The sequence below is a fragment of the Pristis pectinata genome, chromosome 25, assembly GCF_009764475.1.
Source record: "Pristis pectinata isolate sPriPec2 chromosome 25, sPriPec2.1.pri, whole genome shotgun sequence".
NCBI classification, from domain to species: Eukaryota; Metazoa; Chordata; class Chondrichthyes; order Rhinopristiformes; family Pristidae; genus Pristis; species Pristis pectinata.
The window spans coordinates 22,861,893-22,889,394 of NC_067429.1; the positions used below are offsets into that span (position 1 = coordinate 22,861,893).

The following is a 27,502-nucleotide window of genomic DNA, read 5'->3' on the forward strand; positions in this document are numbered from 1 at the left end:
TGCCTTCTGCTGTATTCACTAAAATGTAGAAGTACAGACAGGATGCAGGGGGAGGCAAAATAACGAAATTATCTAAATATTTCACTACTACATTTAATTTATCAAATGCTTAGATTTGTTTAAATACTATCATTATTGTCTGTTTAAACCAAGTAATTGTACTACTGGAAGAAAATGAACTTGAACCTTACTGGACTATCCAAGAATGGAGGAATTTATAGTATTTATTTAACGTACAACATGCAAATACACAGATCAATATATTACTGCTTGTATGATGGATTTCATTCAATGAGTGTGTAATGAAAAAAGCTGGAGTCAAATTTTTTCCTCCTCCCATAAGGAAATAAATTTGCATTGGATTACTATTCCACATGCATTTGCAGTTCTCTGCTACCTCACCCAAGTGACTGTTGGTTGTGAAATGAGGCAGTGAGTTTCATTGTAGCTGATACATTTATTATTCATGTGTTATAGGAGCTTTATGATGAAAATTTGAGTTGAAAGATATTTTTTGATGATGCTGTGCATTGTCCCACAAAAGCTGGACAATGTAAACATGAGTGGAGAGTGATCCTTCTATAGTGCTCTTGTGTTTTATCCACAGAGGCCACGTGACACAGGATGCACCAATCCCAGGTTCTCCACTTTATACAATTAAAGCATTTGTACCAGCTATTGACTCGTTTGGTTTTGAGACAGACTTGCGGACACACACTCAAGGGCAGGCTTTCTCCCTCTCGGTCTTTCATCATTGGCAGGTGAGAATTTATTATTGAGAAGTAAACAGTTTCTACATATTAGTTGGAAAATCTCTTTATTAGTATAGTATAAATAATTAGTAGATATCAAAGTTGACAACATGTTTATATGAGGGAGAAGCTTGTGGAAGGAATTTAGCACAAATTAGCCAAGGTTGCTAGAATGTGTGTGATGTGCTTTGCTGAGATACCACTGTGAATAATGCATCCAGTATTCAGTATGTAGATTTACATCTGAACCTCTACTGAGTTTGGAGGCTGATATATCAATGTACTACTTGTGGAGCACTCCACTGGTACTGATTGGAACTGGTTGTTGTACTTACCTACATGACAGTGACTGACTGACTACATATGCAATTTCCCATTCAATGAGACCTGAATAATTAAACATTTTAGCATTTTTCAATGCAGTGATTAAGAGACATATTCAGAATCTAGAAATATAAATCTCATACCTGTGACACTATCAGTTTGTTGTGAAACCCCAATGAGTTTCCTAATCTCCTTTAAGAAAGGAAACCTACTTTCCCTGTCAGTCTGATCTGTGTGACTCTAGACCTGGCACTGCTTTGCTCTCATGCAGTTTAATAAGCCATTAGGTTGTAATAATCATGGCATGTGGGTAATAAATGGATGCTTTGAAAGTGTTGCCAATGCTGTGGGAATGATTACTTTTGAATATTAAGATATAGTTACAATTAATCCCAAACGTGTTTATGCAATGCGTAAGTATGTTTTGAGACACAGTTTAAAAAAAACAAGCATTGCTGTAATGATTTAAAGTAATAAAATTTCTGGTCATTTGAATAGATTGTGCCAGGCGATCCCTTGGACAAGAGCATCATCATCAGACCCTTGGAGCCACAGCCTGCCCCTCACCTGGCCAGAGAGTTCATGATCAAAACAAGGAGGAGAAAGGTAATTATACCGTGGCACAGTGTTAAACTAACATGTATTCAATCCTTGGTAACAGTAAGTGGTTGATGTATTATCCAGCTACAAAAGTGCATGATTTTCTTAATAATGTGTGCAGGATGAGCTACTGATAGTGTTGTCCCATTTTTCATTGTGGTCTTTTAAAGATATTACAGCATGGGCTGCTGACCAGGGCTAAATAACGAGAGTAATTGACTTACTTGGATGCTTTCACTTGATTCATGTGTCACAAACATTCATGGATACATTTGCATTTTGAGATTTTACATAACTATGAAAGTGACCTTTTGGATAGCTGACTTGGAGGTCACACTTTTCGTATATTTAAGGACAAAGGACCCATTCAAGAAGGCCATTAGTGTAGGCATAATCAAATATTTAAATGTTTGCATATTTTCTGCAAGGCCAAGATCAAAATATGAGGCAAAGAAACTTCCAACCTGGCTGGGAAAGTTGGAAACTTGTTGCTGTTGGACTCTGAACGTTACACATCAATCTTAGAAACATTCTGTATGTACTGCTTGGTGTAGTTTTGTTTTCTCGAATATTGTAGGAAGGATAATATTTTAAAACCAACTGGTGAATGAAAAGCACTTAAGTAAACTGACTTGCTGTATCTCTCATATTTGGAAAACACTTTCTGAAAAAGAGAATAATATGGTGAAAATATTTCAGACTGCACTTTGATTCTGATCCACTTCTCAGTGGTTGCACTTCATCAAATCAACATCCTCTTTAAGCAGCTTAATTCCAGCAGCCTGAGCTTGTGTATTAATCGTTTCATCTTTCAATCCAGCAACTTCCTGCTTAACATCCTTTTACACTTGGGTGTTCATTGCTCTTCAACTCGAGTCTGTTGATGTATCCTGTAAATGAGAAGGCTACTGTAAGCCAAAAAAAAAACTGGTTTACTTTACACAACTCTGCAACCAAACTGAGTATTGGTTTCCCATTATTCCTCCAAATGTCTGCACAGCCCACCCAAGAAATGGCCTCATCAACATTCTTAAGTGCACATGTGCCTTTTGGAAGTTAACTGTTCATAATACGATCAGGCCTTAACAATGATAAAAACAAAATACTTTTCAAGATATTATAGCCAAATAGTATAAAGTACCACTTCAGAAACTGTACTTAGCACCTTTTGGTTTCAGTGTATTTTAAGGAGGGAGCATTTACCTTAATGCTTAAATTATACCCTTTGATATTTAATGATTTAAAAGCTCTGAAGTAGTTCAATGATTATATATACTAGAGACACAAGAGACTGCAGATGCTGGAAATCTGGAGCAACACACACAAACTGCTGGAGGAACTCAGCAGGTCAAGCAGCATCTATGGAGGGAAATGAACAGTCAACGTTTTGGGCTGAGACCATTCAACAGGACTCGGCCTGAAACGTCAACTGTTCATTTCTCCATAGATGCTGCCTGACCTGCTGAGTTCCTCCAGCATTTTGTGTGTGTTGCTCCTGGTTATAGATACTAGGTTACTTTCTACTATGCATTGAATTTAGCAGGTTTTAAATAGAACACGTGGGAATAAATCTGACATGTCATTGCTTCTATTTACAGGGTCTCAGTGAAGATGTTAGTATCAGCAAGTTTTTCGATGATCCTATGTTGCTGGAACTTGCAAAACAAGACGTGGTTCTTAATTATCCATTGTAACTGAAGCAACAATCTAGGAGCAAGAGCCAACTTCTTGCATCTCATGGCAGGATTTTGTACATGTTAGCATTTGGATAAAATTACACTGATGGCAAGGGAAAACATAGAAATATGGATTGAATAAGCCAGAGTGAGCTGATCTGAATTTTATATTTTAGTATTGTAGGTGGGATGTTTCTTATAGAAGACATTTCAAAATAAAAGTAGTTAATTTTCCTTTCACTTGTTGACTGAGTTTTATTCCAAAAGGTAAGCTGATACGCTAAATAGGCTCATTTTACAAATAAAAACAGAAAATGCTGCAACTGTTCAGCAGGTCAGGCAATATCTGTGGAAAGAGAAACAGTAATGTTTCAGGTTGAAGACCCTTCAACTGGACTACTTGGACCTGAAATGTTAACTCTCTTACCCTTTCTACAAATGCTGCCTGACCTGCTAAGAGTTTCCAGCATTTTGTGTTTATTAAAAGCATTGGCACATTTTTTTGATTTTTCAGGCTAGTTTTACATTAGAGTCCAGCTCAGTTATTGCTAATTTTAAATGGTGTTGGGCAAGGGAATTGTACTACTAGAAAAATAGCTGACCACTTTCATGTTATAATTCGGTTTATTAAAGAACAAAAGTCCTGAGTGCAAAGGTGTGCAAATGCAAAACTCATTCTTGAAAGGTACATTGCACAATTATGTAAGTGACCCAAGTCTGCTGATTTCATAATGTAACTAACACTGCCTCACTATGAAGTGGGAAATTATGTAAATATGAATAACTCAAAGTAAAGAGGACATTTACTTTGGAAGTTCTGTTTCACTCTATTTCACTATGTATTCACTGTACATTGAATACTGGACATCCAGACGACAAAGAACAGTACAGCATAGGAACAGGCCCTTCGGCCCACCATGTCTGTGCTGACCACAATGCCGATCTAACCAATCCCATCTGCCTGAACATGGTCTGTATCCATCTTTTCCCTGCCTGTTCATGTAGCTGTCTCAATGGCTCTTTTTAAAATAAAAAGTTGCTTTTGTATCTGCTTCCATCACCTGGTCAGTATGTTCCAGGCTTATATATATATATATATATATATATAGAGAGAGAGAGTTAGTTATGAGCCAGGTTGCTACTTGGTGAGTGTTCCTCTAAGGCACCTGGATAGTAGTGTAGCAGCGTGTGTGTGTGGCTTTATCTGACTACTGTGAGTGGGGGAGAAAAAAGACTATAACTGGAGCGTATTGGCAGTTGCACAGAGAGACGAAGGGGGAGAGAGAGAGAGTTGGTGGCACCGACTGCCGGTCTCTGTATCTATGGCCGAAGAACAATAGCTGTGACTGTCACTATACAATCAATGTATGGATTTTTGGAGCAATCTGTGGAGTCCACTTTGTCATTGACCTATACAGGAAAGCAGCTATATTGTGGGTGGCCACATATCGCATGCCCTCGGTGTGGCAGATACTTCGGAACAAAGCAATGGAGATTATCAGTGATTGAGGTGTTGTATGGGTTCCATTGTGGAACTTGAGGAACTCGTAAACTCCTTCTCTCTACATTCTACTGTGGTTTTCAGAAGCCTTTGCTCATCGTTTTGCTTTATGACTCGCTGAACTGAACTTCGAGAACTGTTCCTAGACTTGAGGGTTTGGGAACTTGCCACACGCACGCGCGCGCGCACACACACACACACACACACACACACACACTTCCAGTTTATTTTGGGGTCAATGTTTAATATCTTATGTTTTTATTTCTCTTATGACAGGTAGTTATTAATAAATAGATTCTAACATTTAAACATGGCTCATTGTGTTTCTATTGTTGCTGGTACATAAATACATCACAGTAAGTTGTCTCTAGTGTGGAGGTAAATGGTAGAATCTGGGGAGAATTGATGGGAATGGGGGGGCGGTGCAGATAAAGTGAGATGATAGGATGAGTATAAAAATGGTGCTTGATGGCATGGACTTGAAGGGGCAGGTTCCATGCTGTATCTCTCGATGACTATGACAGAGCAAGCCAGCAGTTTCCTAGTGTCTGATTTTGAGGTAAATTAATTATTGCAATTGCTGATTCATAGAAATACGTTCAGGGCTAATCTTAGTCTTTGATATGAAAACAGTATAATTAAGATTCACGAGCCTGTTGAATTTCATGTGTTTAATAATGTAATGTGCCAGTTTCTATTTTATCGAAATTTCACCTAGTTTTCAGTCTTAATGAAAAGCCAAAATTTACCCAGTGTCTCAATTCCCTCCATGTATGCCTGAGTAGCTCCATGGATATGAATGATGTGTTCAGGCATTGTGGTGTCTCCTCTGGTTCATAGTTTATAAAATCCAAAAGCCACTGTTCCTGCAAATCCAGTCACACCTGCAATAAACATTAATTTATCAATATTCAACACTGTTTCAACAATGAGTTATTTCTACTTATAGATTCTGCTAATTCATCCTTCCCAAGTATTTCCACTGGAGGTTTGCAATTGCTGTTAGTGATGAATTCAAGATTAATGGGTTTACTTTTCTTAATGTATGGTTAGGAGATGCAGAAAATTTGAACACTTTACATACTTTACACAGGCCTAAACCCATGAAGAACCAATATCATGAATATCAGTATGATATGTCATTGTATCCTTTCCCACCTGCATCTATGCATGCTAAAAGAAACTAAATTAGATCCTTACAGGAAAGCAGATTTTGCATCAATTCTTGTCCTATATATATTCTGAACACTGCTTTATAAAACTTTGTACAACTCTGGCTAGGCCTCAGCTGGGGTATTGTGTGCAGTTCTGCTTGCCACATAATTGGAAGGGTGTAAGGTAGGTGGTAGGAAACTTCTCACAATAATGGAGATGTCTAAAACCAGAAGGTTTAAGAAGGTTAAAGGGGATCTTTTCCACTAGGGTGGTTGTAATCTGAAACACACTGCTGGGAACGTGCGGAGGTGGAGACAGGTGTTCTCACAGCACTTAAGTAACTGGATGAGCACTTGCATGGTGAGGAGGTATCGAAGGCTACCGATCAAGGGATGGTAAATGGGACTAGTATTAGATGGTTATTTGATGGACGGCATGGCCATGGCGGGCTGAAGGGAGACGTGAGGTTCTGCAGATGCTGGAATCTGGAGCAACACAAAATGCTGGAGGAACTCAGCAGGTCGGGCAGCATCTGTGGAGGGGAATAAACCGTTGATATTTCTGGTCAAGACCCTTCATCAGGACCGGAAAGGAAGAGGGCAGAAGCCAGAATGTGGGAGGGGGAGGAGCACAGGCTGACAGGTGATAGGTGAGTCCAGGTGTGAGAGGGGGAAGGTAGGTGGGGGGGGGGGGGGGGAGAATGAAGGGGAGTGGTGTAAGAAGCTGAGAGGTGCTCAGTGGAAGAGGCAAAGGGTTGAAGAAGAAGGAGTCCGGTAGGAGAGGGCAGCAGACCATGGAATGAAGGGAAGGAGATGGGGAATAGATGGGCAGGTTATGAGGATGGGGGAGGGGAAAGAGAAGGCATGAGGGGGCCACAGGAATGAAGGAAGACAAAGGAGGAGAACAAAGGAGAAAAAGGGGGCAGGGAAGAGCGAAGGGTTTACCAGAAGTTAGAGGAATCAATGTTGAGGCCTTCAGGTTGGAGACTGTTTCTGTGCTGTATGACTCTATGACCATTTCTCTGAAATTGACTCCTCCCCTACTAACCAATCCTAGTGGTGCTATAAAACTAAGTACTGATTATTAATTAGCAATTCCGTACTAAGGAGTCCTCAAGGGAAAAATAATCACCATTTAGTGGAATTGAGCATTAGTGGATTTAGGGGAATTGGGTAATTGAAGAGTGATTATAATTCAGCCAGGAACTAAAGTTTTGAACTTAGCCACATGATTTATGTTAGTTGTAGGGGAGTTAACAAGGGCAGACAAACAATTGTGAGGGTTTAAAAGATATTTAAATTATAACAAAGTTACCTGCCAACAAGAAATAAAATCTCCACAAGGAAAATTACTAATTTGTAGTTAACAACACAGGCTAAGGACTGCACTGGTTAAAAATTGTCTTATATTGCTGTCAAGAAGAGTAATGGTCCTGAGTTTTGGAAGGGTTTCAGGAACCAGTCACAGCACTGTAATAAAAAACTGATGAAGGAGGAAAGATAGAGAGTAAGCTAGCAAGGAATATCTTTGAAAGTTCTAAGCTCTTCTACAGCTATGTTAGAAGGAATAGTACAGGCCAATGTCAGTTCCTCAGAAGCAGTAGGAATTAATGAGAAATAATGGGATGGTTGAGACATCAAACAAATATTGTTAACATCTTCATTGCAGGAAACACAGATTACCAGAAAGTGGAAAATCAATGATCTACTGAGATTGACATTATTTATTAACATTGTAAATACTAGTAAAGAGAAAGACCTGGAGAAATTAAGAGGATTACACAACCAACATCCCTTGCAGCATGTTAATATGAAGTGATTATTTTTGTGCAAACCATTTCTAAAAAATTAAATATTTTTTTACATTATCCAAAACAGATCTTTAATGTGCATTGTTTGAAGAAACACTTGCTCCTTATTTTACCTCCAAGTCTTAGTGCAGTGTTCCAAGGAAACAAATCACTGAACTTTAGCACTTTAAAAACCACTACCATCAGAGGGCATATTGGAAATGGGTGTGATGTGAACCCTCCCTATTCTCTCTTGCCCTTCAGGACATATTTAATAAACCCAGAAGTTCCATTTCATTTGAAGGATCAGATGTTAGCTCCTGTAATTGATTCTAAAGGCACAGGTTTGTTTTCCAGCCCCAATACATACATAATTTAAACAACTCGTTCTCCGTCTGTGAACAATGCCACAGGAATTCATCCATTTATTTTAATTGCCCCTCCATAGGTAAAGTCTGCAGATTCAGCATGACAATGCTCTTTCAGTTTCAAGTTGAGGGGAAAAAACAGCTGAGAAAACTGTATCCTCTTAGCACTGTGAAGAATATAAAACCAAGATGAAGAAAAAGAACAGCTATTTTAAATACAAGCTAGAGTGTCACAGAGTCATACAACACAGAAACAAATCCTTTCACCCATCAAGTGTGCACCAACCATCAAACGTAATCCTATTTTTCATTCTCTGCACATTTCCATCAATCATCCCCAGATTCTGCCATTCATTAGGGGTGATTTACAGTGGACAATTAACCCACCAATCAGCACCAGTCAGTACCCAAATATAATTCTTCCATCTATAATTTGTCAGATGTGAATGGAGTTTATTCAATGGCATTATAATGATTCTAATAATATCTTTAAAACTAACCAAATAATGAGCTAGCTTAGAGTAAAATAACTTATTCTGACATTTTCATGCAATGAACTGGTTCTCACGCCCATTCTGGCTGCAGAATAGGGAGTTATTTAAAAGCACAGCTTCACTTTCTTGAGGGATTGCAGTTTTTAAAGAAGGTGGGCTAAAAGAAAGATGATTTGCTTGCTTGCTCTCTGATTTCACTATCAGAGCAGGGTACGGATGGGCCTGAGAGGGCTTTGAATTATGCAACCTAGTTCAGAGGCAATGCCCAGCCTGTGGGTGAGCTGAACAGTCTCATTAATTGGATGAGCAGGGCTGGTCGGAATTAAATATGAGGACGTAAGAGAGTTCAGATCCTGGAAGAAACACAGGAGAAAGAACATTGCAGTAAATAAAATCAAATAAAAACTGCAGATGCCAGAAATCTGAAATAAAATCAGAAAATGCTAGAAAAACTCAGCAGGTCAGGCAGCATCTGTGGAAAGAGAAACAGTCAATGTTTTGGGATCAAGACATTTCGTTAGAGCTCTTACAAATGCAGTAAGTGTGCCTGGGACTTGAATGGGAGCAGGCTGTATTGAGCAGACCCGCTGTAGCTGCAGCATTGGCACAACTTAATCTGGCTCCAGCTCTAAGCCAAATATAACTTAAAATTTCAATCATTATTCTTTAAATAATGTTGCGTGTTAGAGCAACAGATAAGGTGTTATCTTACTGGGGAGTGAGCTGCTGAACTAAAGCAATGTTATCATGGTGGCTTGTTCCATTTGCCAATTGGAATAACTGGTCACGAATCGGTGTTCCAGTGAGGAATTGTGACCATTTGACTGTGTCGGGGTTCTGCAGATACAGTGTTAAAGGAAGTGCTCATGAACAGAGTTGAAATGCAGAACAGGCAGCTTTTATGGTCCATCTTCTGTTGTCGATTCACTGCGGCTGCTTCTTGCTGCAGTCGTGATATTATTGATTGTCAGCTTTTTAAGTCCTCCTTTTCATAGGAAACATCTACAGAAAATGATTGCGTCAATTCCATAAATGCACAATTCCAAAATTTTAGAAATGTTGACTTCATACAAGACAGCAAATTTGTGTAGAAGTTGTTTATGATGGAGTCATTTAATTGAAGTATCAGAAAATGCTGGAAACAGCCAGCACACTGATGCCATTAATGAAAGAAAGATTCAAACAAGGAGCCAGCCTGCTTTAGTGGGCACATACACACTTCATAAAGCGTTCACTTTTCAAACCCCCACTAATAAGCAGACTTAGCATTCTTTGATTCATCTCCTCTCGTGGTCAGGTGATTGAGATAATATCTAAGCATGAGGAAAGTCGATGCCAGAGCGATTATTCAAGGATAAGTCAGAATGTTCACTTCTTATGCTATTGAATTTGTTAGTTATCTTATTCGTTAACTTAGTTCATGCAGAGCACTCACTAGTTAGGCTTCCATGCATAGTAGAAAAAAATCAACTAACTGTGTTCAACAAGGCTAGTTAACATCATATCTTGTAAACTCTTTTCATATTTAAGTTTAGGTCCTGTTGTTTATGAACTATAGGAGGATTCCATGTATGATCTCTACCAAAACCTTTTAACATGTTAAACAGCTTGACCACATCACTCCACTAAATTCAGTGGAACACAAGCTTAGCTTTCCTTGTAATTAAACTTCGTAAGCTCAAGTTTTTATTGCCATGTTTTAGGAGGCTCAGCAAAGTTGTGCAAATCAAGAACAAGAATGTTATTGTTTCTCTTTTATCCAATTGCAACAATCCATCAAAAGCCGACTCAGCTGAGATCTAGGACTGAACTGAGTTCTGGGGAGTTCACCAGCCAGTTGGTTAAATTCACTTCACCCTCAGAGGGAAAAAGTCTTTTCTTTTTTAAATGTTAAAGATATAATTATAATCAATGTACAAAATATTTCTGAAAATTATTTACTTGCTTTTGGGTATGAAGTGACCACAAATGTACAACCTGCTCCTGAACAGCCCCGACCTTTAGTGTCCCCAGAAATTTGATAGGCTGACATCAGTTTTTTTACATATAAGCTGCACTAAAATTAATTTTTACCCAGAGAAGGTTGCTGAGCAATCATTTCTGGGTAAAATGGTGACGTGAAATTGGACCAGGCACTTCCATGTGCACTTTATTGTGTGGGATGTTTTTTTCTGTCCTTAGACACACATCTAGTAACTTAACTATCTACACCACACTGATTCCACCCCAACCCCATCCCCCTTTTCTGACATAGAACATAGAACAGTACAGCACAGAACAGGCCCTTCAGCCCACAATGTTGTGCCAACATAGCTATTCCCTCCTACCTACAGATTGCCCATATCCATCTATTTTCCTCCTATTCGTGTGCCCATCCAAGCCCCTCTTAAAAGCCCCCAATGAATTTGCCTCCACCACCATATCAGGCAACGTATTCCAGGCATCCACCGCTCTCTGGGTAAAAGACTTACTCCTGATGTCTCTTCTGAACCTTCCCCCCTCACCTTAAATGCATGCCCTCTGGTATTGGATCGCTCAATAATGGGGAAAAGATATTGCTTCTCCACCCTATATAAGCCCCTCATAATTTTATACACTTCCAACAGATCACCCCTCAGCCTCCGCCGCTCCAGAGAAAAGAGCCCAAGTTTCTCCAGCCTCTCCTGATAACACATGCCCTCTAATCCAGCAGCATCCTAGTAGATCTCCTCTGCACCCTCTCTAAAGTCTTGACATCCTTCCTATAGTGAGGTGACCAGAATTGCATGCAATACTCTAAATGTGGCCTAACCAGAGTTCTATAGAGATGCATCATAACTTCTTGACTCCTATACTCAATCCTTCGATTAATGAAAGCAAGCATTCCATAAGCCTTCTTAACCACTCTATCTACCTGTGTAGCAGCTTTCAATGAGCCATGGACTTGCACCCCAAGGTATCTCTGCTCTTCAACACTTTTAAGGGTTTTGCCCTTAAGAGTGTACTGCCTCTTGACATTGGTCCTACTAAGGTGCAATACCTCACATTTATGCGGGTTAAACTCCATCTGCCATTTCTCTGCCCACATCTGCAACTGATCTATATCATCACCTGTCTTCTACACTATTCACAACGCCACCAATCTTGGTATCATCTTCAAACTTACTAACCCACCCATCAATATACTCATCCAGGTCATTTATGTACATCACAGACATAAATTGGAGCTTTAGGGTGCAACTTATGACCATCATTGAACAGTGACAAAACTGGGAGAAGCACAGTGGGTTTGATTGTTACATTTCTCTTTATTTAAAGGGGTACTCTGCTGACAATGGGAGACCTGACTGGGCAGCTTCAGAACTTGCTGCATACTTTCCAAACATGCTCCAAAATCCATGAGTATGCTACAATGAACAGGCTTTTCTCTTCAGCATTCTGGTGCTGACGCACTCATTCCACAGGTCCCTGACTAGAGGCTTCAGTGTGACAATGACCAGCCACTCAGAGTGGGTTGAGTACTTGGGACAGGAGGCAAAGAAATGCTCATTTGTCCTGTATTGTCTACAGAGACGTCACATCTTACCTGGATCTCTCTGACGAACAGAATATTCATAGGAACAATAACAGAAACTACTGGGAACACTCAGCAGGTCAGACAGCATCTGTGGAAAGAAAAGCAGAGTTAACATTTCAAGTTGAAGACCCTTCATCAGAACTGGGAAAGAAAGAGACACAAGTTACTCTAAACTTAAAGTGTGATCGTACTACCATCTCTCCCCATTTGTTGTCATTAACCCCATCGATCACTACTTATCCCCATGGCAACCCTGGCCTCACTCTACCTCAGATATTCTCTTTGTTCCCTCCACCCTTCTCCCCACCTTCTCTGCAACTTAAAACTAACTTAACATAGAACACAGAACAGTACCGCACAGGAACAGGTCCTTCGGCCCTAACTAAGCTAATGATACCTGATCCCTCCAGCCTGGATATGGTCCATATGCCTCCATTCTCTGCGTATCCAAGGGCCCATCTAAGAGCCTCTTAAACACCTGCATCACATCTGCCTCCACCTCCACTTCCCTGGCAGCACATTCCAGGCACCTGTGTAAAAAACTTAACCCACACATATCATCTGAGCTTTCTGCCTCTCACCTTAAATGCATGCCCTCTAGTATTAGACATTTCAACCCTGAGAAAAAGATACCAGCTGTCTACCCTATCTATGCCATTATAATTTTATAAACTTCTATCAGGCCTCCCCTCAGACCTGCCATTCCAGAGAAAACAACCCTAATTTGTCCAATCTCTAATCCAGGCAGCATCCTGGCAAACCTCTTCTGAACATTCTTCATTGCCTTCACATCCTTCCTATAATGGGGCGACCAGATTTGAATGCAATGCTCTAGATGTAGCCAAACCAGAGTTTTTAAAAGCTGCAAGATAAATTGCAACTTGCTTTTCTCTTTCTCAGTTCTGAACAAAGGGTCTTTAACTTGAAACATTAATTCTGTTTCTATTTCCACTGATGCTGCCTGACTTGCTGAGTGTTTCCAGAATTTTCTGTTCTTCATTCAGATTTCCAGCATCTACAGGTTTATTTTGATTTCCAAAGGCTCTCCAAGTTATCAATGAGGTATGTAAATTGCCTCAGGAATACTTCCAAGCATACACTTCTACCTAGACTTCTCTGTGGAGTTAAAGACTGCATTCTAGAAACATAGAAACATAGAAAAACTACAGCACAATTCAGGCCCTTCGGCCCACAAAGCTGTGCCGAACATGTCCCTACCCTAGAAATTACTAGGCTTACCCATAACCCTCTATTTTATTCAGCTCCATGTACCTATCTAACAGTCTCTTGAAAGACCCTATCGTATCCGACTCCACCACCGTTGCCGGCAGCCCATTCCACGCACTCACCACTCTCTGAGTAAAAAACTTACCCCTGACATCTCCTCTATATCTACTCCCCAGCACCTTAAACCTATGTCCTCTTGTGGCCACCATTTCAGCCCTGGGAAAAAGCCTCTGACTATCTACCCTATCAATAACTCTCATCATCTTATACACCTGGAATGCACTGCTAGCAGAGGTTGTGGGGGCAGATACATTAGAGACATTTAGGAGGCTCTTAGAGAGCCACATGAATGATAGAGAAATGGGAGGATATGTGGGAGGGAAGGGCCAGACAGATCTTAGAGTAGGATAAAATGTCGGCACAACATCATGTTCTATCAACAATGACTAAGTATGTCTCTGGATCATTTCAACATCATATCAATTGCAAGCAAATTTAGACATCTCCTTAATATCAGTACCCAACCATGCTCATTTAGACAATTTGTGAGATCCAGACAGCACAATCGATAAGGCAGAGTTGTAAGTTGCTCTGTGTTGAGTTGTTTAAACTTTAATAAAATGTAAACTGTAATAAAATTGCAATAAACTGCAGAGTCTTCAGTCACCCAAGATTTATTGGATTTTTTGCAGGTTCAAACTTGTTTGCTTTGGATTCTGAGATAGGTATGATATGAGAGATGTATAGGACTTATTTTTCCTGGCTTCACCAATATTGACTCATTCTCCAAATGCATCCCAATCCAAAAGAGTGGCTGGGCCTCATGTAACGCAGGAACAAGTGCACCCACGGAACTGCTGACACTAAATGTTGACAGCTGATTAACCCACACTAAAAGCAAAAATCTGCTGATACTCAGCAGGTCAGGGAGCATCTAAGAAGAGGGAAGCAGGGAAAGTCAACAACTTTTCATCAGAACTGTGAATGAAAGTCATTGAAATGTTAACTCTGTTTCTCTTTCCACAGAAACTGCTTAACCTGCTGACTACTCCCAGCATTTCTTATTTTTATTTAAGCCAAAAGGCTTGCTGGCTGTTAAATCCATCAAAGTTTTTGAATGTTCTGAAAATTACAAATAATATGTATTAACAATTGAAAAAAAACACTCAAACACATTTAAATAGCTAAAAACATAAAAGTAAACTTAATTTAAAGAACATAAGTTACTTCATACAAATTCCTTTTTATCCTACAATATTGTTTTGCAACAAGCCATAGTACAAGTCTGACGTAAAGATGGTAAGGAGATTATAAAATAGTGAAGTATAACTTTCTGAAAACTTATCATGAAAAATATTTACTAGCAGGTAACCTTCACCTAAAATTTCACAGAACACAGTAGCAGGAGAAACCAGTAATTGTACTGAAACTTCCCCTTGTGTATTTCAGTAAATAAGTAAAATGAATTTCTGCTTTAATTATTGTTATTTCTTATTTTCTTTTTCCTCATCTCTTCAGTTAGTTAAAATCTTCTGGATTCCTTACAGAACCAAGGTTGATGCCATGTGATCTCTTGGGCTTTTTTTGTCACTGGAGATAAACAAGGACTTTAGTTATCCCAGTAAAGAACGTGGGAGTCACTGTGTAAAGAGATTGGGGATGGAAGAATTTCTGAAATGTGTACTGTAAAAGCTTTTTGATCAATACAGTATTCAGGCCAACAAGGATACAACATAGGAGAACATGTAGGTTAAACAATGAAATCACTGTGCAATGGACAGAGCTAAGCAATCCCACAACGAATGGATCAGATCAAAGCTTCGCAGTACTGGCACACTTAATCATGAAAGATAAATGACAATTAAACAACTTGTAGGAGTAGGCTCCAAAAACATTCTTATCCCGCATGATAGTGGACCTTGCACAAATGCCAAAGAGGAGGCTGAAACATTTGCAACCGTCTTAAGTTAGACACACAGAGCAGATGATTTGTTGTGGCCTGCTCGTGAGGTTCTTACCATCATACAAACCAGTATTCAGCCAATTTTATTCATACTATAGGATATCAAGAAAGGGTGCGTGCACTGGATGCAGCAAAGGATATCGAGCGAGACTACACCTTGGCAACACCGACAGAGACTGTGTTCCAGAACTACCAACAACACTGGAAGGAAAAGAGAAACCTGCACAACACAAGTCAGGAAAATGAGAGACACGTCTCCCCTTTCCAGGTGAATGCAATGGCAACAAGACAAGACATTTGACACCATCCACAGGACAAGGAGTCTGCTGATTGGACTCCCATCCACTATTGTAAGAGTTCATCCCTGTCACCACTGGCATACCAAGACTGCAACATGAGTCATCCTTAAAACATACTGCAAGCATCTTCAACAGCATCTCCCAAACCTATGACCTCAGCTATCTCGAAGAACAAGGGCAATAATTGCCCGAAACCCTCCCACTTGCAAGTTCCTCTTCAGGTCATACAGCACAGACTTGGAAAGTTATTGCTCTTCTTTCATGGTCCATCAAGCAAGATTCTGGAACACTTTATTACCAGCACTGTGGGAGTGCTTTTTCCACAGGATCTTAACCAGTTCTAGAAAGCAACTTGCTGCAACTCTGAACTGTAAGGTAGGTACAGCAAGTACTACACGGTAGCTTTGCCTGCAGTCCCCACCTTAAGGGAAGTTAAAAGAAATATTGTGCATTTCAAGCAACTTCTTGTAACTTGCTCTTCTATTCCTTCCCACTATTTGGTGTCTTCAACATTTGCCTATTGGTATGATAGGAGCTTTGTGGTTTCGTAAATCTAAACAAATAGATGCTTTAACCCCTCAACTACATCATCCGTCTCTGGTGTTTCCTTTATCAGACCCCACCCTGACTTTTTTTTTACTGATTTAGCTTTTCAGCATACCCGGTAGGCTGGATTATTGGGTCATCACTTCCTGCCACTCACTACTGAGGTATCTGCCAAGTAATAACTTACTGACTGTGGATCCAGTTTGCTACCTGAACCCATCCCAATCCAAAGTGGCCACCCACATGGCAGATGGGCCTTCAGCAATGTTATGTAGATGAACCAGAACATGATCACCCATGAAACTGCTGCAAAAGACTTTCACACCTGGCTCAACCATAAGGCTTGCAGGCTGTCAAATTAGTTGAGACTTTGAATGCTTCTGAATGACACAGAAATATTTAAAACCTATTGAAAACAATTAAATCATTTTAAAATATGTTAATAATTTTAACAAGTAAAATGCTTAATACTTTTAAACAATTAAAACATTAAATACTACCAAAACAATTAATAGCATTAAAATAAATTTAACTTTTAAAATTATATATTACTTTCCCTTCTCCACTGCAGCCATTACTCTCCATTCAGATAAAGGCTTCACTGTTCTTGCTCTGGGTCTAATCAACCACAGGTAGATCCACCTATAAATGCTGGGCAGATGCAGCAAGTCCATGCCCAGCTGCTGGGCTCCATGAGGAGTGCAGTATTAGGGCACAGAGGAGCTCAGCCAGCAAGTTTGGGACCTCCACCTTCACATATGGATCCCAAACTTGAAATACTTATGCTGCAAAATGCCAAGAGTTCTACACACGAGTGTTGGCATTTCCCAGCAAACTCTGCATCCGTAAGTTCCCAGTCCTTCCTTTGACTGAACCAGGTTTTCCATCTCTTCAAATTCATTTTCCATGCCACATCCATTTCAGTACATAAACTTTTAATCCACCTCAGTTATTCACCCTTGTCTGATTCCCTCCCCCCCCCCACTCCTTATTTCTGCCAGCCAAAATATTTAATTCCAAATGCAGTGGAAACCCCCTAAATCGGGTTACACTGCTGCTAAAAGTTACCACAAAACTATTGTAATTTAAGTGCAGCACCTAACAATGTGGTGGCGCTACCTTCAGGAATGACAAGGTACTGCAAACAAATTGCTTGAGATTAACTTCTAAAGCAGCTTCAATGTTTTGGTTCAATTTTGTGCTGATCTGGAAACATTTGTGCTTGCCATTTAATATCTCTACAGCTTTTGGCATGGCAACCTATTGGTCATTGGGAATTTGATGCAACGCAGTAATGTCTCAGTGAGCCTGAACCAGTGTGGGCAATCAAGTGATCCAGTGTCATTTAGAAACCTTGAACTGCAGGGTAAAATATTTAATTTAATGTCAAATCATATACTTAAAGTAATATAAAGAAAGGAAGAAAACATAAAAGAGACAGAAAGAACAAGTAAAACAATTAAAGGAAAAATAAACAACAATAAATAAAACCAGGAGAGAGATTCCACCCTCGTAACAGTTGGGTATGAGATGATTAGAGATTAAGATTATCAACCTATTAAAAATTAATTTACTACTGAATGGACCAACTCGAAGCAGTGGTTAAATACATCAAACCTTTCATATGTTTGGAGGCTGAATCTCTCAGTGAGGTACCTGAGTATCCAAACCTGTGGAGGAGCTCAACAAATTGGACAGGAAAACGGCCAGTTTTCCACATTTCACTCCTATGGTAGGACTCTGAATTATATTGCCCAATCATTCTCTATTATTATAGCTATTGCTCTTGTTATTGAGAGTTAATATCAAAAATATTACTTGAGTCTGCAATTAATTGTAAGTTCCAGTCACTGAATATCACTGTAAAAATGGTCTAAGCTACTGGGTTTCTGCAGCCATCAGCCTGTTGCTATATTGTCCTACATAGAATGTACAGCAAGTTCTACTCGCCCATGCCAATGATTTGGTCAACATGCACTTCCATCCATCCCTTTTCGTCTGGCCTTCTTAGCAGATCTTCCATTCCTTTCTCCCTCATATACCTCTCTAGTTCTCCTTCCCTTATTTCCCTTTTAAAGAATCATTTATTCACTCAAACTATCCTCTCTTACTGCTCTTTGATTCTGCCCTGTTCCTTTTGGATATCTTGGCAATTGCCTGATATTTACAGTTCTGAGCTCAGATCTCATCACTTGTGGAAACACGATTAGTGGCTCCTCTTTTATCCACATTATTCCATATGTGGTACCTTACAGTCATACATAGTAGGCAGTGGTACTAGAGAAACAAAGGACTGCAGATGCTGGAGTCTAGATGAAAATCTAGATGAGTCCTGAAGAAGGGTCCTGACCCAAAACGTTGACTGCCTGCTTTTCTCCACGGATGCTGCCTCACCTGCTGAGTTCCTCCAGCATCATAGTGTTTTTTGTCATCGTAGACAGTGGTCCTTTCGTTGAGTAAGGGAGAGAGGTACAATGTGCGGAAGGTCCAGATTAACTTTAACAAGAGCATAAGAATTAGGAGCAGATGTAGGCGATCTGGCCCATTGAGCTACCCCACCTCTCCCTCCACCCTCTGATAAAGCTCATGGCTGATCTTCTACCTCAACACCATTTTCCAGCACCATTCCCCCATTCTTTGACTTCCTTGATGTCCAGAAATCGATCAATTTCTGTTTTTAAAGAACATAATGACTGTGCCTCCACAGCTCTCTAGGGTAGAGAATCCCAAAGGTTCAAAGCCCTCTGAGTGAAGAAATTTCTCCTTGGCTCAGTCCAAAACAGCCGACCCCTTCTTCTCTAACCATGCCGCTGGACCAAGACTCCTCGGCTGGAGAAACATCTCCCTGCACTTTGCCTGTCAAACCCTTTCAGAATGTTGTAAGTTTTGATCATATTTCCTCCCGATTTTATAAACTCTGAAGAATATAGTCATAGTTTACTCAATTTTTCCTCATATGGCAAAATCACCATCCCAGGAACCAGTCTAATGGCTTTTCCCTACACTCCCTCTATGGTAAGTACGTACTTTCCTGGGTAAGGAGATAAGACTTTGGTGTGGTCTCACTGAGACTCCATATAATTGCAATGAGACTTCCTTACTTCAAGTCCTCTTGTGGTGACGGCTAGCACAAGTGTGCTTGTCCTCTTTGTAGCTTGCTGCAGCCACATGTAGGCCTTCAGTGACTTGTGTACAAGCATACTTTTGAATATCAATACCCATTCCCTCACCATTTAACAAATACCCTGCTTTTCTGCCATCTGCACCAAAACAGATGACTTCACGTTTTGCCACATTGTATTCCATCTGCTGTGTTCTTGTCTCTTTGCATAGCTTGTCTATCTCCTATTGAAGCCTCTTGATGAACTCACAATCCCCTCCGATCCTCAGCAAACATGGAAATATGACATTTGTGCCCGTTAGCCACATCGCTGATATTGATTGTGAATAGCTAGGGCCCAAATTCTGATCCCTGAACCACGCCACTGGCTGATCCTTTCCAATCAAAGAAAGGTCCATTTACTTCCACTCCAATAACAAGTTCCCATTCCATAGTATTAAGTTGCTCCAATTCCATGTGCTCGAACCATGCTGTGGTATCTTTTTGAAAACCTTCTGAAAATCCAAATGCGTCACATCCATTGGTTCTCCCTTTTCTCCTAGGCAGATCGGCAAAGAACATACAGAGAACATAGTGCAGCACAGGAACAGGCCCTTCGGCCCAAGATTTCTGTGCTGGACATAATGACAAATTAAACTAGATCTCTTCTACCCGTACCTGATCCCTACATTCCCTGCATATTCATGTACCTATCTAAAAGCCTCTTAAACACCACTATCATATCTGCTTCCGCCACCACCCCGGCAGTCTGTTCCAGACACCGACCACTCTCTTTGTAAAAAACTTACCCTGCACACCTCCCTTAACCCTTCCCCCTGCCACCTCCTGCAGATTAGTCATGTGGGATCATTGTCAGCATCCTGGCAGCCTCTTAACTTCCTTACACCTTGGTGACACTGTGTTTATTTTATTGTTGTACATTTTTGGAGAAAACGTGTTCATTCTTTTGGTGGATGTGAAAGTTGGGCAAAGAGATAACTAGCAGGATGACACACCTACTGTGAATAATGATCATCATGAGTGTGACCTGAATCCTGCTCATATACAGAGTACATTTTATTGACCTCACACATTGCCATTGTTAGCCGATGTAAGCACATAATAGAACGTGTTATTAAAAAGGTTATGAAAAGCTCCATTATAAAATCCAGCGCCGACAGCCGCATGACTTGCCTTATTTTCAAAGCTTAGAACTGTGTCAAAGGTAAACACTTTTTTACAAATGTTTAGAAATAAGTCGAACTGTGTTTATTTTTACAGTACACCATTTAGGAATAAGGCAGATAATGACTATCAATGAATAGAATTGTCCCTGAACTTCTCTTACTCTATTATGCCCTAAATTTTAACGGAACTATGAATCAGTGGAGGCTTTGTTTGCCAGTGCAGGATTTTATTTAATGAATACACAACCGTAATAATTGGTGTGTGATGGTTCCGAAGCTGCACAACCCATGGAAATGTGATGCATGACGATTAGTGATTACTAATATATCAATAAATATCTTGCTCATTTCAGCATTTAATTAAATCAATTACACAAATTTAAATTCCCTGTTTGGTTTTGCAGGATTCAACATATCTGCAGATGAGTTTTTCAGACGTCTGGATAGGTACCCTGTACCTACAGTACTGCTGTCATCTGTTGTCCTCTCAATGCCAGGACTGTATTCCTAGCCACCCTCTGTACAGGGCACAATTTTAGCTGCTGGTGTCCCATTTGCCCCCACTCCACCCCACTTTCTAAAGTTCAACCTATAAACGCAGAGCCATCTTGTAGTTAGTAATTGTATTGCACAGTGCTGGCTGTGACCTGGTGGTCCATTGGTTAACACTAATGTTCAGCCATTTATGCTGAAGTCCCAGATTTACGTGAAGCCACTGTGAACCTGAGATTTACTGAGTGACAGTCGCTGCTCTTTCTGACCATGTGCTCAGTTGCTGGACTCTGTGTGGAGTCAATCCAGCAGCAAAGGCAAGTCTTGCTGGGATTCCCCAGTGTTACCCTAGGGAGTTGCCATTGAGGACTTACTCCAGGTTAGACCTGGCTTAAAATAGGACTACAGAATAGGAAAAATCAGTGGCATAATTTCTTAAATTATTTACTTTGGTTTAATGTTTTTGATCATTTGTAAGTCTCTCTTTGGCATCATATAGTGTTCTAACAAAGACCAATGAATGTTTGAGGAACAGCATCTCATCTTCCACCTGGCTATGCTGCAGTCGTTAAGAGTCAGCACGGAATTCAACAACTTCAGATAACCAGTCTTTCCTGTTTGTGTCATAACTGGTTAGTTCTGATGAAAATTCATCAATCTTTAATGTAATTTACAAAGGGAAACCAAACTGTGCCACAACACAGTTTTACAATGCCGGGAAACTAATAACTTTATCTGAAGACATACTAATCCAACTGATTAGTATGTCTCAGATAAACTTAATGTCATGATCATGTTCTGCTGAAGAAGAGGTAAACTTCCTCTTCCTTAACATTAGTGGAACGGGAATGAGATTATTGAGGTGGATATTCATTTTTTAATAGTAACTCCAAGCAGTTGGTATCAAGTTAGACATCCGTTTCGTGCAAAGCTTAAAAGTTAACCTCACTGATTTCAATTAACTGGACAAATTTACTGGTTTTGTGGAAATGTTGGTACACTGAAGGAGGCCAACTCAAATCTAAATACTGCTAATACGACTGTAATACTGCTAAACTAGCTGAACAGCTACTGAAATGATTTATATTAAAAGGAAGAAAAGGATTGTGTTTACATGGCATCTTTCCCAACTCAGGACACCTTGACGTGCTTGAGCTTCAATGGAGTATATCTGAAGTACAGTTATGAAGAATGCCCCATAGTACTTCATGAAGTACAGAAGACAGTCTGTCTCTGAATGACTGAATTTCTTACCAAAGTGCAGCTGAATGCAAGGGCAAAAAAAAACCAAATGAAAACTTGCAACAGTTGGCAGAATCTGGCTGGTAAGTTTGCAGACGACATGAAAGTTAGTGGTGTTGTAGATAACAAGGAAAGTTGTCTAAGGTTTCAGCAGAATATGAATCAGATGGAAAGTTGGGTGTAGCGTTGGCAGATAGAATGTAATCACAACAAGGAGAACATTGGGGTTCAAGTCCATTGCTCCCCGAGAGTGGTAACGCAGGTAAACAGGGTGGTGAATGAAGCCTATGGTATGCTTGCCTTCATAGGTCGGGCATAGAGTATAAAAGCTGGGGTGTTATGTTGCAACTTTACAAGATACTGCTTAGACCACATTTGGAATATAGTGTACAGTTATAGTTGCCACACTATGGGAAGGATGTAACTAAGCCAGAGAGGTTACAGAAAAGATTCACAAGGATGTTGCCTGGATTGGAGTGCCTGAGTTATGGGGAGAGATTGGAAAGGCTGGGCTTGTGTTCCCTGCAGCGAAGGAGGCTGAGGGGTGATCTGAGAGAGATATAAAATTATAAGAAGCATGGATAGGGTAAATCGTCAGATTTTTTTCCCCAAAGTAGCGGTATCAAAAACAAAAGGGCATAGGTTTAAGGGGAGAGAACAGAGTTTTAAAGAAGATTTGAGGGAAAGGTTTTTACACAGAGAGTGGTTTATTCTCTGGAACGTGCTGTCAGAGGAGATGGTGGAATCAGATATAATCACAACATTTAGGAGACATTTAGACAAGTATTTGAATAGACAAGGCATAGAAAGATACAGACCTAATACGGAGAATGTGATGAGTGTAGATGGGCAACGCATTTGGTATGGACCTGGTGCGCCAAAAGGTCCATTCCTGGTGCTGGGTGACTTTATGACTCTATTACTAATGTTAGCTTTTTAGTTCCAGGTTAATACCATGGTTGGATTGCAACTCAGATCCAGACCCTGGATGCTAGTCCAGTAGACCAGCAATAAAATCCATGAATGCGTAAAGATAAGTGATGCCAAAGCCTTTAAAACTGCTGTGCCTGAGATACACAGCAAATAATATCCACTGAGTCCATGCATTGTCTAGGTACCATTCTCTATAGAAAGGTGTTATTAATTGAAAATCAATTTTTTTGGTTAAGTCTTCCAGTAATAAATAGCTTAGGCTTTAACCATAAATAAAACTTAGTCAAACTTTAATGTGAAAATTGTATCAAAACTAGGAAGCAATTGTCTCTGGTCAACCTGCCAGTTTTCCATGCAACTCAGCTGTCTCCAGATGAACAGGTTCATATGAATGCAGCCTTAATTTTCTAAAATTTCAAAGAATTCTGCATGATTTTATCTAAGACACTTCCATAGAAGTAAGTGCTACAGGTCTTCCTCAGGGTATGAACACCCAATCTATGTGTGGCCCGTACATATAAATGAGCATGTGGGAGGCCAGCAGGGTGGATCTTCTGGCTGCTGTAGGGCTTCAGGCATCTTCTGCCGTGTGGGAACTCGGATTGCAGCCGCATTTCCAACTTGCAAACTGGCTGGGTTACAAACACTTCACGGGAATGGAACCCCGCCATAACCTGAGAAGGACCTGTACTTGTGCTGGACTTATCCAACGGGAACACATATTGCCCCTCAATAGTCTGTGTCAGCCAGATGTTTATGCAGAATTCCAGAAGCAAAATCCTACATTCCACTTCTGCAGTCCCAATCACAGTCATCACTTGAAAATTTGCCCGTCTACGTAGTTTTTACAAACATTTAACTACAATTTGCTCAACTACCATATTGAAGGAAAGATGGCATTAAGTACAAGAGTTGTGACATCATGTTACAGTTGCATAAAAAGTTGGTGAGACCACACTTGGAGTGTTGTGTGCAGTTCTGGTCACCACACTTTAGCGGGGATGTGATTAAACTAGAGGGGGTGCAGAAAGGACTCACAAGGATGTTCCGGGACTGGAGGACTTGATTTATAAGGAGAAGATTCAATAGGCTGGGACTGTTTTCCCTGAAGTGAAAGAGGCTGAGGGGTGACCTTGTAGAGATTTATAAAATCATGAGAGGCATTGATAAGGTGGATAGTCACAGTTTTTTACACAGGGTAGTGGAGTCTAGAACTAGAGGGCATAGATTTAAGGGAAAGAGTTAAAGGGGATCTGAGGGGCAAGTATTCACTGATAGGGTGGTGGGTGTATGGAACAAACTGCCAGAGGAAATGGTAGAGGCAGGTGCAATTACTATGTTTAAAAGACATTTGGACAGACACATGGACAGGAAAGGTTTAGAGGGACATGGGCCAAACACAGGCAAATGAGACTAGCTTAGTTAGGTACCTTGGTCAGTATGGATGAGTTGGGCCAAATGGCCTGTTCCCATGCTGTATAACTGTGTGACTCTATGGCTCTATGAACAGACAGCAAGTTTCATCAGGTTGACAAGCTGCACCCTCTGCTGTCTATAATTGGTATTTTTTCTATCACAAACGTATAGGTAGTTTTGTATTATAGAAAGTCGTGTTATAGCAGAAAAGGCTGTAGCTGCCTTCAAAGCACAGATTTAAAGAGATTTTCCCGATCACAATCTCAGAATTTCACAACTTCAGATGACAACTTCAGAATCACGATCACAGAAGCAAGTTCCACACCACCAGGTTCAAGAACAGCTACTTCTCTTCTTCAACCATTCGGTTCTTGAACCAACCGGCACAAACCTAATTACTACCTCAATACCATGACCACTTTGATCACTTTGCACTAAAATAGGCTTTGTTTTTTGTTCTAATTGTGTTCTTTTTGTAATTTATGTTTTTCTTGTGAATGCTGCTAAAATGATACCATGTGCCTGTGATGCTGCTGCAGGTAAATTTTTCATTGCACCTGTACATACATGTACTTGTGCATATGACAATAATTTTTTTGAAAAAATCTCGCTATAACCAATGCAGCCTGCATAATGCAAATAGTGTTCGCTAATCCAATCACATTATAACCACATCGTGTTATGGAAGCAAGTGTTATAGCAGAACTACCTGTACCTCAAATCTTAAGCTGCAGGAATCTAAAATCCAAACAACTGTAGACGCTGCAGACTGGAAATAAAAACAGAAAGTCCTGATGATATTCAGCAAGTCAGGCAGCATCTGTGGAGAGAGAAACAAAATTAATGTTTCAGATTGACGACCTTTCTTCAGAACTGGGAAAGGTTATAAACGAAACAAGTTTAAAGTTGCAGAGAATGGGGCGGGGGAGGGGAGCAGCGAGAGCAGCCACTGCAGTCTTGCATTTCACATTTCCAGAACTCAGATTTTGTTTTTTCACTCCAGGTGTTTCAGATTTCACTTCTCGCCTACTTACACCCAGAGGTACCTTTGATACCACTCTCTGTTCTGACGAAGAGTCCCAGAACTGAAACGTTAGATGTTTCTATTCCCACAGATGCCGCCTGACCTGTTGAGTTTTTCCAACATTTTCTGCTTTTGTTTCACATTTCCAGCTCTGTAGTTTTTTTGATTTTAAACATTAAAACTGACTGGGTTAGAGATTTGTCTTCCATTCTATTGTAAAGTATGTGCATTGAACGTTGCATCTGAATGTTTTTGACTTCAGTAGAGTAGAATTTCACAAGGAGAATTCAAAAGGTATCTGTCGTGCATTTAACAGAAGACTGTTACCCATTCCACAATCTGCCCTTTACATCTATATATCAAGGAATTAGAATTAAGTTTAGGTGCTGTGATAAAGAGCCTTACTAATGATAAAAGAATTGTCCATATTGTTTACAGTGTGGGGAAAGCCTTAGACTGTGGGAAGATATCGATGATAAAAGAATTGTCCATATTGTTTACAGTGTGGGGAAAGCCTTAGACTGTGGGAAGATATCGATGGTTTGCTTAGTTGAGCAGAAGAGTAACAAATTAAATTCAATCTAAAGATTTTGGGAGGTTCAACAAGGCAAGGAGATACAAACTTACGGAGCATACAGAGAAGTGTTAAAGAACAGAGGGAGTGTTTGTTCACACATCCTTAAAGGTAGATGGAAAGGTTGATAAGGAGATCAAAAAAGCATATAGGACGTTTTCCTTGGCTGAGGCATAGCATTTAAGAAAAGGGCGGTTAAGCTACAACTTGATCCAACACTAGTTCGACCACAGCTTGTGAAATGTATTCAGTTCTATTCTCCACAATACAGGAAAGGTGCAAGTAAAGGAGGTCTATAAGAATAGTGCCTGGTCTGGAAAAATTTCACTGTGAAAAAGAGTTAAATGGGAGGCTGGGGGGGGAGGGAGGTACTTAATTCAAGTCCAAAAGATTGTAAGAGGCTTTGCTAAATTTCCCTTACCAGAAAGACGGGGCATAGATAGATAGATAGATAGAGGGGACATTTCTTTACAGACAAAGGTTGTTAAGAGTCCGGAACTCGTTCCCCAAAGGGATGGAAGAGACAGAAAATCACATTTAAATTGTTTGCTTGAAGAACTATGAGCTCCAGTACGATGGACCAAGTACTAGAAGGTGGGAAGAGACTGGGTAGCTCTTCTTCAACTGGCATAGGCTCATTGGGCCGAATGGCCTCCTCCTATGTCGTATGTTTTCTATGATTCTGCTCCGAGGAATTTCAATCCCATTTGTTCATTATCATGTTCTGTACACAGAGAGACTACTGCACTCCTGCATTACAACACTGACTATACATCAATAAATAACTCATTTGCTGTAAATCACCAGGGGACACATGGCAGTGCTTTAGAAATGCAAATCTGTTCTTCACCTGCCCAAGTGTCACATTGTTTTCATGACCTTCCTTCCATGCACATTTTGATATCTTAATTGTCATGTTTTCAGCATTTATAAATGAAAACAATACAATTTGGGGGATTGGGTTCAAGACCTGTAATGTAATGTTGCAGCTCTATAAAACTCTGGTTAGACCGCACTTAGAGTATTGTGTTCAGTTCTAGTCACCTCATTATAGGAAGGATGTGGAAGCTTTAGAGAGGGTGCAGAGGAGATTTACCAGGACACTGCCTGGATTAGAGAATACGTTTTATGAGGAAAGGTTGAACGAGCTGGGGCTTTTCTCTTTGGAGCGACACAGGATGAGAGGCGACTTGACAGAGGTGTATAAGAGGCATAGGTAGAATGGACAGCCAGCACCTTTTCCCCAGGGCAGCAATGGCCAATACCAGAGGACGTCAGTTTAAC

At 40.2% G+C, this 27,502-nt stretch overlaps 1 protein-coding gene across 2 annotated transcripts in view; it reads left to right on the plus strand.

The window, feature by feature from the left end:
* Nucleotides 1-3,586, plus strand: part of eftud2 (elongation factor Tu GTP binding domain containing 2) — a 42,786-nt gene extending 39,200 nt beyond the window's left edge. For both annotated transcript variants that reach the window (XM_052038746.1, XM_052038745.1), the window contains exons 26-28: nt 608-761; nt 1,575-1,682; nt 3,275-3,586. In XM_052038746.1, the coding sequence (XP_051894706.1) occupies nt 608-761; nt 1,575-1,682; nt 3,275-3,370 (358 nt within the window). In that variant the 3' untranslated portion in view covers nt 3,371-3,586. The remainder of the gene's footprint in view (nt 1-607; nt 762-1,574; nt 1,683-3,274) is intronic.
* The last annotated feature ends 23,916 nt before the right edge of the window (nt 3,587-27,502 follow it).